General features: G+C 34.5%; 1 protein-coding gene across 2 annotated transcripts; it reads right to left on the reverse strand.

Annotated features, from left to right (window-relative positions):
• Nucleotides 1-6,244: 6,244 nt before the first annotated feature.
• On the reverse strand, nucleotides 6,245-10,573 carry LOC114400508 (probable mediator of RNA polymerase II transcription subunit 26b). Of its 2 annotated transcripts, none has more exons than XM_028362982.1 (10): nucleotides 10,346-10,573; nucleotides 9,307-9,886; nucleotides 8,987-9,055; nucleotides 8,743-8,825; nucleotides 8,087-8,145; nucleotides 7,840-7,973; nucleotides 7,715-7,742; nucleotides 7,285-7,604; nucleotides 7,113-7,203; nucleotides 6,245-6,849 (listed from the first exon to the last, which is right to left on the reverse strand). In XM_028362982.1, exons 2-10 carry the CDS (start codon nucleotides 9,775-9,777, stop codon nucleotides 6,728-6,730), a joined length of 1,377 nt encoding a protein of 458 aa, XP_028218783.1. In that variant the 5' UTR covers nucleotides 9,778-9,886; nucleotides 10,346-10,573; the 3' UTR covers nucleotides 6,245-6,727. The 2 variants fall into 2 exon arrangements, with proteins under 2 accessions (XP_028218783.1, XP_028218784.1); XM_028362983.1 differs by having other exon boundaries at nucleotides 6,253-6,849; nucleotides 9,964-10,573.
• Nucleotides 10,574-11,181: the final 608 nt, after the last annotated feature.

Here is an 11,181-nt window from a genome sequence, read left to right on the forward strand (position 1 = left end):
TGTTTTAAACATGTGTCCAAACACATCGTTATATTATTTTAATATTAGATAATATGTTTTTAATCCCTCAACTATTTATAATTTTTGTTTTAAGTCCTTTAATTAAATATGACTAGTCTTAGTTTTCAAATTAATGTTCCGTTTGATTTTTAGTTCTACCGTCAAATTATTTCGTTAAATGTTGATATGATAATCGATTTGTAACAATTTTTTTTACGAGATAAATTTTTTTAGAATATGTTGAACCATTTTCTGAAAACTTCTAGAATCTATTGAATCATTTTTTTAAGGGTAAAAAGCTACTAGAAATTGCAACTCAAACATCACCACCCGCATCACCAAATTGAACCAGAGTCTTTTATGCAAAACACTTATAAAATGAATTTTATTAATTCATAAACTAATTGTTCCATTTCAGAAATCCAAATTCTATAATCATTCAAAAATTAATCATTTTCTAGAAAATGGAATTTTGTAAATTACAAAAACAAAAACCAACTTGATTTTTCTCTTTCGTTAGCACCAAATTTAAGATCGAATGCCATAAATACAAATTAGGTATGAAAAGGTCAAATAAAAATTCAAAGGCAATAAAGGAAAATCGGGATGCAAGTGTTGGGTTCCTCTTATTTGTTTGCCTTTAAAGGTTGAACATGTTGTCAAAGAAGGGGAGGTTGTGCAAATCAACGTGACTGGTGAACGGCAAAGACCCAACGATCTTGACTCAGGTGGTGTTGTCGAGGCTGAGACAATGGAGCACGATGACCTTGTGGTCGACATTGTCTAAGACGCAGAGAACGTGAGTACATCCGTGTCCCTTTCTTGCCACCTTTGACTTTGGGCTTGCCAAACAGTGTGCCCAAGCACGATAATGGATCTTCAACACCATCGTTAGTTAGGGTTTTGTTGCTTGTTTTTTGTTGTGTTATTTTGGGGATATAGATGTTAACGGTCCATATTCGGTGCTATTGATTTTGTTGTTGACAATGTCATACTTGCACCATGAGTATGGTCACAGAGAGGGCAAAGATTGGTAATGGGATAGAGAAGGTAGAGGGAGGGGAGGCTACAGGGCCATGCCCCCCCTCCCCTTTTCCCCACTAATTTTATTTTAAGTTCTTTTTAATAATTTTTATTAACAATATTTTATAAAAAATTTAAAATTCTCCTCATTCTTTAGGTCATAAAATGGTTCAAAAGATTTTAAAAGTTCAACTAAAAAAAAGTTATCACGAATCAATTATCAAGTCAACATTTAATGGAGGAGTTTGATGGCAGAAACTAAAAATCAAACATTAAGTTAGTTTGAGGGCTAAGACTGATCAACATTTAGTTGATGGACTAAAACTAAAATTTGGAAATAATTGAGAAATTAAAAACATATTTTATCCTTTAATATTTATATTTCATTTAATTTTGTTATGAAACGTTAAAGACAAAATTAGTTAAGTTAAATCAATTTAATATTTTTAACATTTTTATTTAAACCTTCATAACAATTCCCCAACTGAAGTTATTATAAACCCACTACCATCACATAGATTCCACACAATTTCATTAGCATACCAAGACTTACATATTCAGTTTCACAAATATTGCCTGTCGTTGTTGTTGAAGAAGACCAACAAGAATAATTCCTTCATTCAATCACTCGTAATTGTCATCGACACTTACCTTTTTTTTTTACTGGGTAATCAACGCTCCCACAAATAAAATTATCCACCCCCACAAAGGATTGTGAGAACACAATAATGATTACACCGTAGAAAAAATAATAACAAACACAAGAATTTAACGTGGTTTGATACCTCTTACATATGTCTACGAAATCGTCTCAAAAAGTATTTCACTATCACAAAAATGATTATAAGATTGTAACCTACCCCAAATAGTGTATCTCTCAACAAACCCGAGTATCTCACTCAATGGTTACAAGAAATTATAACACTCTCACACAAAGATACTTTTCTCTCAACAAAGTGACTTTGTTTCACAATCTCTCTTCTCACACACTCTTTCTACATGTGTTTTGTGTTTCTCCATTAATTCTCTTCTTTATTTATAGTAAAGATTGTCACCAACTATAATAAATAAACTCTCTTGGAAGTTGAAACAAAAACAACTTCCAATGCATCCATTGAAATAAGGTTCATATAGTAAAATGCAATCTTTCACTTTGGATTTAAACCACCTAAACCTTAGTGATAAAAATCAAATTCCCAATATGCATGCACCTTATCTTTTGGATTGAAACTCTACAATTCTCCCCCTCAAGCCAAAAGAGAATTATCCTTCAATCAATTTGAAAGTGAACAAACTTCACCTCCAACGGAAATATCTCCCAACACTTCCACAACATTAGAAAACCTCGCTTTCTTCTTCACTTTGTTATCATGGTTCCTCTTCAAGGCTTGTCCAACCAAATAGCAAATGTTACCTTTATTTTTCTGTCCTCGCAATACCAAGTGTCTCCCCTTGTACACCTTGCATCCTCACTTTGAACCAACATACTTGTACCCTTGTGATGTCATCTCCCCCATAGAAATCATATTGACAACAACAAAAGGTACAAATCTCACATATGAGAAAATTCGAATAACACCATCATGGAGCTTCATCCTCACACTTCCTATGCCTTCAACCTTCATTTTTCCACTATTTCTTAACTTAAAACGGCTGAATTCTCCATTAGTTTTCAAAGTATCAAACATCTCTCGATCTCTACAAATGTGCTTTGAGGCAGCAGAATCCATCACCCATTTTATTTTAGCAACCGCATCATTTGTTGCAAAAAAACACATAATCTTCATCTTCAACACTTTTTACTACATTAGCTTGGGAGTTAGCAACATCTTTGCTCATATCTCTTAATTTTTTCAAGTTCTCCTTCATTTGTTTGCACCTCACTTGCACATGACCATTCTCACCGCAATAGTAACATTGTATGTTACTCATATCTCGTTACGGATGTGATTGCAATTTTGATCTTCTTGTTGGCCCATCATGTTTCCTTGAATGATTTCTCCCTCGCTCAGATTCCACCATAGTTATTGCATTGTGTTCATCATCAACAATTTTAGTTTTCATCATTCTCTCATTTTCTCTAAGAGTGGCGATCACCTCATCCAAATTCAAAGTTGATCTTCCCACAAGCAACGTTTGAACCAAAGTTTTAAAGAACCTTGGTAGTGAGATCAACAACAATAGCGCCTGCTCCTCATCAGAGTGTTCAACATCTGCATTCAATAATTGATTTACTAGCTGATTGAAATTGTTGATGTGGTCATGAAGATCTCCTCCCATCTCCATTTTGAGTTGATACAACTCCATCTTCAAACAAAGGTGATTGGTTAGCGACTTTGATGCATAGATATTCTTGAGCTTTTCCCACAAGGCCTTCGGTGTTGTCTGCTTCAAGATGTTGTGCTTTATCTCGGGAGTAAGGGCTAATCGAATTATGCTCATAGCCCTCCTTTGGATCTTAGTCCACTCGATTTCATTTACAGAATTCGGCCTTTCATCTTCTAACGCTTGATTAAGACCTTGTTGCACCGAAAGGTCTTGAATAGTACTCTGCCAAATCATAAAATTTATTTTGCCGTCAAACAACAGTATCTCAAAGCTTTGTGTGTTCCCAACCATAGATCTGATATCACTGTTGGGTAATCAACGCTCCCACAAATATAATTACCCACCCCCATAAAGGATTGTAAGAACACAAAAAAGATTACACTGTAGAAAAAATAATAACAAACACAAGAATTTAAAGTGGTTCGACACATCTTACCTACGTCCATGAAACCGTCTCAAAAAGTATTTTACTATCACAAAAATGATTATAAGATTGTAATCCACCCCAAATAGTGTATCACTCTACAAAACCGAGTATCCCACTCAATGATTACAAGAAATGATAACACTCTCACACAAAGTCACTTTTCTCTCAACGAAGTGACTTTGTTTCACAACCTCTCTTCTCACACACACTCTCTACATGTGTTTTGTGTTTCTCCACTAATTCTCTTATCTATTTATAGTAAAGATTGACACCAACTATTATAAATAAATTCTCTTGAAAGTTGAAACAAAAACAACATCCAATGCATCCATTGAACTAAGGTTCATATAGTAAAATACAATATTTTACTTTGCATTCAAGCCACCTAAATTTTAGTGATAAAATTCAAATTTTCAATATACATGCACCTTATCTTTTGACTTGAAACTCTACATTTTCTTTGTCATATATATCGTACCTAAACCCTATTTAATAAATTTCTCTATTAAAAGTTATAAGAGAACAATAAAAGAAAAATAGAATAAAATTCTTTTAAGCTAAAGTTAATGCATGCTTTAGTTAATGGTAAGCTCTCTTGTTTAACTTATTCAAAAATTAATGTTAACTAATAGAAAAAATTTATAATTTTCCCTCATATATATATATATATATATATATATAATATGATCCCTCCTCTGTATATAAATAATGATAGAGAAACTTATCTAAGCAGAATTTAGTTGCTTGGTAAGGTCGAGCCTTGTAAATTCATTGTTTGATATAAATGTGGTCTTTGAAGGAGAGACTACGGTAGCATGACTTTTTTTTTACTTCTACTCACCTTAAAAGAAGAAATGAAGTTAAACAAAATTCTTTAAAAAAATTAAAAAAAAAAAGAAAAGAAAAAAAATTAAAAAAAGTTGGATGAAAAAACTTTTAAAAATCGCACTCTCTCCTCTACTCTCTTGCTCTCTTTTTTCTTTATCTCCCTTCTCTTTGCTAACCCTGTCTGCCTCCTCTCTTTCCTAGCTCTCTTTTAGAACATTTTTTTAATTAAAAATAAGTTATCAAACAACTTATGTAAAAAAAAAAAAATCCCACACCTTAAGTAAGAGAAAAGGCTAAAGGTGTTTATAAAAAAAAAAAAAAAGCTCTTCCAATTATCTTTACCTAGAAGCCTTTATTTAATAAAATAAAAAAACTTACGAATCTCTCTAAAATTATATTTGATTCTAATATTTTTTAAGGGGAATAAAATTTTAAACAAAATGTGGTGGGGGGGATTTTACCTAGGTTAAACTATCATTTTCAGAACACACTTTCTACTTTTAGAACAAAACACAACATTAACTCGATTGAAATAAAAATTATGATAAAAACCGTGGTGCATTGCAAACGAAATCACAAATAACTAGTATCTACATAAATACACAGCTTTTAATAAATCCAAGAGAGGGAATAATTTTTCTCACTGTGATTTATGATGTTAAAATACTACAAAAATAGGAAAACGGTCAATTAGGAAACTATTTTATGCATGCAGTGGATGAGGCGGCGTGACAGAAAATTTAGCGTAAAAAATGCAGAGAATATTCGCCATAAGATGGTGAGAAAGAGAAAGAGAAGGGGTCAAAATGGACAGCTAGGGTATTGTTGTGTGGCATAAGCATCTAAGAGCGGTGTTGAGTTTTGTGATACACGGAAATCGCACAAGCATGAATGAGTGAATACTGAATAGGATTGGTTACTACAACAAAACAAAGAACAAAGAAAGTCAAGCCGACAACACAAATAATCCTCCCTACCTTTTACACCTTCTCTCTCTCTTAGCCATGGTCATAATCATTGTGGAATATTTAACCTTGAACCTTGCCTGAGCAATTTGTCCAATGCCATCCATCAAGGGTCATCTTCACCCTCTTATTCTTATATGCTATTCTATTTTCTTCTATCAAACCAAACCCACACCGGAATCAAACAAGAACAGAAGGTCCGATTTGACTTGGACTAACTTTTAAGTAATTAGGATGTATTTTTTCAGGTCTTGTTCAAAGATCATGAATGTAAACACTAGAACACGGACAAAATCAAACACATTTTTTTTTGTTATATAAATCGTTTTCAATCATATGAACACGATAAGATTTTACACCACCCCATCAACCCAAAGGATTAGTAATTAGGATGTATGAAAATATGGTTAGAAATTGAAAATCATATGTTAAAATAATATAAGGCATCCAAGATACGAATCCAAAGTCAGATATTACATATTCTCTCCACATGCCGAGTCAGATTTTCTTTTAACTCTAAAACTGAAACCATATTTTGTCGGAATTGTATTTACAAAAATTAACTTAATAGTCAGCAAATACTAGTGCAGTAAAAATAATTCTATCCAAAACCACTTATTTAATCATATGCTGAAGTTCATGCTAATAAATATTAAAAATTGTATGCTAAAAGTAAAAGGCTTAAAAAATGATTTAATGTTATTTCATATTAAAATTCTCATACACCTGCTAACATAATCACATCTACAAGTTTAAAGCCCATTGAGGTTGTGACAAAGCACTTCCAAAGGGTATATATACTAACTTGTATATGAGACCCTAGTATGTCATATGTGCAAGAAAAATGTGATCAGAAACAATTGAGATTTCTATAGACCATCATTATGGAAGCAAGTCAAAAGTAGAGGTGCCAAGCTAGGATCCTCTTCTAAATCCAATCTAGGATGAACAAAATTCCTATTTACTTAACTCCTATAAACTGGGAAATAAACAGTGTTTAAAGGTTTACTTCCCTCTCTATTGGAATAATTCTATGCAGTCCAAATGGTGAATGGATTTTGTTATTTTCTATAGTCAAGGGGACCAATCTTCAATCCAAAGAACAAACAGCTTGGAAATGCTGTTAAATCTGCAGGTCCACCATAGAATAATAGCTTTATCTTCGACCATTAGCCCAATGCCTATTGTGATATCCAGGTTTGAAATGTGTGTTTCGGTGCAAACCTTGCTTGGGAAGATCGTTTATTTCCATAACTTGTATTGTCCTCTGCCTCTTGGCTGCATGTAAAAATTAGAGGTCAGTTTCATCAAAATTAATTGGCAACTAATGTGCACAAAAACAATCATCATGTGTTGTAATTTAGTGTCCCAAGCTCTAATTTCCAAAAGTTCATAAACCAAATTGAACATTTAAGGTATGGAATCTAACACTGGAATACAAGATTCTATGAAAATGTAGAGACTACTAGACATGATAGGCAATCCAAAAATCAAATATGACAAAGAATATAACCATAGATTTTGGAAAAGAAAAAACAAACCGTTTTCAGCTTGTTGATAGCTCTCCTGAAGTTTCCTCTTGGTGGCTTCTAGCTTCACGTGGACTGCCGAGTCATCTGAACGCTTGGATTTCTGATAGACAAGAGAAAAAATCAAGGTTAGAGAGAACTGAAATCTACAAGTTTAATGCATCAAAAGGATTTTTTTTCTTACATCTAGCTGACCGGTTGGAGGCCTCCTTGTGATTGAATTGTTCTCCATTTTTTGCTGCATCTTTGGCTCCATATTACTTTTTCTCTGCATATTTGATTTTGGGGGTCTGCCAGGCCCGGAATCAGCTGTTACTGGTTTATTTGGCCTCTCAGGCACAACAGCCTCATTTTTCTTTGCTTGCTGCTGACTCTTAACATCCCGGTCAATGATGGCTGTGTCATGGGAAGCCTGCGACTTCCTCTTCTCTACAACATGGCTGTCGAAAACCGGCTTTCTGCCATTCTCACGGTTCTTGCTGAATGGCCCAGTTGGTCGAGGATCTGAAAAATAATTCCCCATTCACAATCATCAATCTAAGAGGAGGGGGATCAACTACAGAACCGTACAGCAAAAGCAAGACCAAGGATAAGAGATTGTGAATTCGACTTACTTCCGTCGTCGTCCATGCCATCAAAGAACTTTACGTAGATGTGACATACAACAGAGAGAACTAAAAGTCAGTCTCTAAATATCAAAGCTTGCAACAAGAGAAAGGGGTAAAGGAAGAGCAAATACCTGTGACAGTTCCATTGAACCAGCCTGAGTGACAAAGAAAGCCCCTTCATCCAAGGGAGGTGATGGAAGTCCTTCTTCTTCATCATCATCTACAACAGATGGATTCACTGAATCCGGTGTACCTTCTTCTGAACCTACAAAACATTTAATAAAGCCATTTTCAAACGTGAAATAATTCAAAAAATGGACTAAAAAACAGCAAGATGATTCTGATTGTAACCACACGAAGGCAGATAAAAATTTCTACCTGTGATAGCTGTGGTAGTAGTGGCCTTGACCCACTCATCCACCATTTCTTTCCAGCCACTGCAGCAAAGTCAGGTGGAAAAGTTTAGAATGCAAAGTTGTTCAGCACATAAGTGAACAAATTAAATAGATTCCCCATCTCAACATGTACACTAATACGAATCATAACAATAATAGCCAACTTCAGTAGATGAAATGTGCTTGCATAAGTATGATTTGCATGGAACCTTAATATTGACTATTCACCTATCCAAAGACCTTTATTGAAGCTAAAAAAAAAATCACATGTAAGATGAACTAAGAAACAAATTAAGACAAACTACATCTAACAACTCATATAACCCTGCTAATGGAAATTAAGGCATCAGTTAATTAGTTGAAGATGGTTGATCTTCAACAATACCATGACAGTAAACCACAGATGGTTCATCACAACAAAAGGGAATTATATTGATCTTCATTCTCTCTCTCTTTCTCTCTCTCACACACACACAATAAGAATAGCAGACCACTAATTGGAATCAAAGAAACCAATTAGATGCCATTTCTTTGATCCATGTAGCCAGAGATAAACAGGCATACCTACTTTCTATAAAACAAATCATTCAACAAATGATACATAGATGACAAACAAGCTTCAAGGAAAAACTTTCATACTCGATAAGAGTCCTTGAAAGTTGACGAATATCTTTTGATCCATGCTTTCGGAGAGGATTGACAGCCTTGCCAATCTCAGTTGCCTGGCAAAATTAAATTCCGAGAATTAGAGGACTAGCTAATAAAAAGGACACTGAAAAAAAATAAAGCAAAGAACAAATTGCTCAAATGCATAATAAAAATGGTAGACTCATAGAATGAGTAACAATTAACAAAGAAAGATTCAATTCAATTCAATTCAAACCTTTAAACAGTCCACGGTGAGTTCCATCAACTGAAGCCGCCTCAATGAATCAAATAACACAGCCTCAGACTGTTGCAACACAAAACAAAGCAGCATCAGCATAACCAAGAACCATAGCACACAAACAACTGAAATCTTCAAACAACAACCAAAATGCCTTCCAACAAAAACCACATTTCTTTGTACCTGTAAAACCCATCCTTCCAAAAACACTCATCAAAACATTCAAGTAAATTGCAACACAAAGAACAAAGAAGCAAAGAAAAGAAAAGTCAAGACTCAAGAGAGATCAGGATGAGAGTAAATTGCAAGCAACACACCTCATCTTCAGGGTTAAGCAGAACATCCCTGATCCTCAAAATCTCCGCAACATACCGAGACTCTTCTTCCATCTCATCACTCAATGCCTCAGCCTCCCCAAAGCTATAATTGCTATCACCAAGATTCACATCCCTCCCTCCATCCCCATTGACCTTGCTCTCTTTGCTTGCCCCTGCACCTTCAAACTCAACCCCATCTCTTTCATACCCACTCTTATCATTATCATCATCACCATCACTATCATGCTTCTCTTTACTATCTGCACCCACAGCCAACTCAACACGGTCACACCCCACACACCGAGTCAACCTGCAAGAAAACAACCTCTCTGCAATCCCATCCCTCCTTACTCTAAACTCCTTTGGGCAATCCGAAGCCGCCACAATTATGGCGTGCTCAATTATCTCAAATATATCCGAATTCGCTGACCCAAAGTACTTCCTCCACTCGTCCAGTGACCAAGACTTCATCTTGCAGATCCAAAATTCTGAAAACCAAATTCCAACAAACTCAAATTCCGATTCTCATTAATGTCATCGTCGTCACTGGGATGATGCTGTTTGTTTTTTCCTCGATCCCCTGAACACAGCAATGATGGAGGGGTCAAAAGGGTAACAAGATTTTCGACAATCAATCATTGAAGTTTTTTAATTTACTAAGATTTTTCATGCGGGATGTCCCCGATTTGGCAAAATTCGATTGGATTAATGTGCGGCAAAACGGAAGTGGATTCGATAAACAACAACAACAACAGAAACATGAACCAACACACACACACACACACACAAAAACGCGTATGTTAATAAATGACAAGAAACAACATCGTCGTGTTTTTGCGTTGTTGGGATGTTGTTTCAAGATTCTGGAGTTACAGACCAAAACCTCAGGGGAAAAAAGAAAAGAAAGACCATTTTCTTCGGTTGTTGTAAAACGAAAAATTGGAAACCCGGGAAATAATCAAAAGAATCTGAATGTTTCTTTCTTTCTAGCTATTGCAGTGTGGGTACGTAATGTTGCACCGAGGAGACAGACAAATACCGCGTGTTTAAGGAACTGGTTCTTGTTTGAGCAAGCGAAAAACCACTTGTGTTGTGTTGAAAGGGAGAGAAGAGGTTGCGAATGGTGGTCTTTTTGGGTGTGTTTTGACTTTGATCAAACAGAAGCAATGGTTGAGGGAAAAGAAAAGTTGGGATGAAAAACGTAGAAAAAGAGAAGTGAGTGTTTGCGTTTCTGTGCACTCTCTCTCCTCTCTCTTTATCTTTGGCTATATTATGATTATTTGTTTAATAATTTGGGATTTATTTATTATTGATAAGAAAATGATAAAGATGAAAAGAGTGGAGCATGAACTAATAAAAAGTAGTAAGTAGGTGGTGAATGTGGCACGATATAGATAGGACCGAGGAAGCGGTTCTGAGAGAGCCAGTTAAGTGGGGCCCGCCACTCAGGGTAGGGTATGAGACTATGACTATGAGTTCTCAATTTCTCAAACTCACTCCCTCTTTTAGCATGTGTGATTGTAAAAAAAAAAAAAAGAAAGATAAATTTTTAAAATTACTTATGAATATCACATCTTTTTATTTTAATTTAAATGCTTTTTTATTTTATTTTTTTCATACAACCAAATACACACTTAAGGTAAAAAAATATTAGTATTAAATAAAGTTTTCAGTTTGAGTTGGTAGATGATAAAATCTTAGTTAACAAAATCAGATTTCAAGTAAGATTTATAATATATTTTTAAAACCAAACTCACACTTATTAATAAAAAATATCATTATTAAATAAGATTTTAAATTTAAACTAACATATGATAAAGATCTGATTGAGAAAGAAGATTTTATTAAATGTGATTAGTCATATTTTTTTTACGA

This window comes from Glycine soja, chromosome 19 (assembly GCF_004193775.1).
Source record: "Glycine soja cultivar W05 chromosome 19, ASM419377v2, whole genome shotgun sequence".
Classification (NCBI taxonomy): Eukaryota; Viridiplantae; Streptophyta; class Magnoliopsida; order Fabales; family Fabaceae; genus Glycine; species Glycine soja.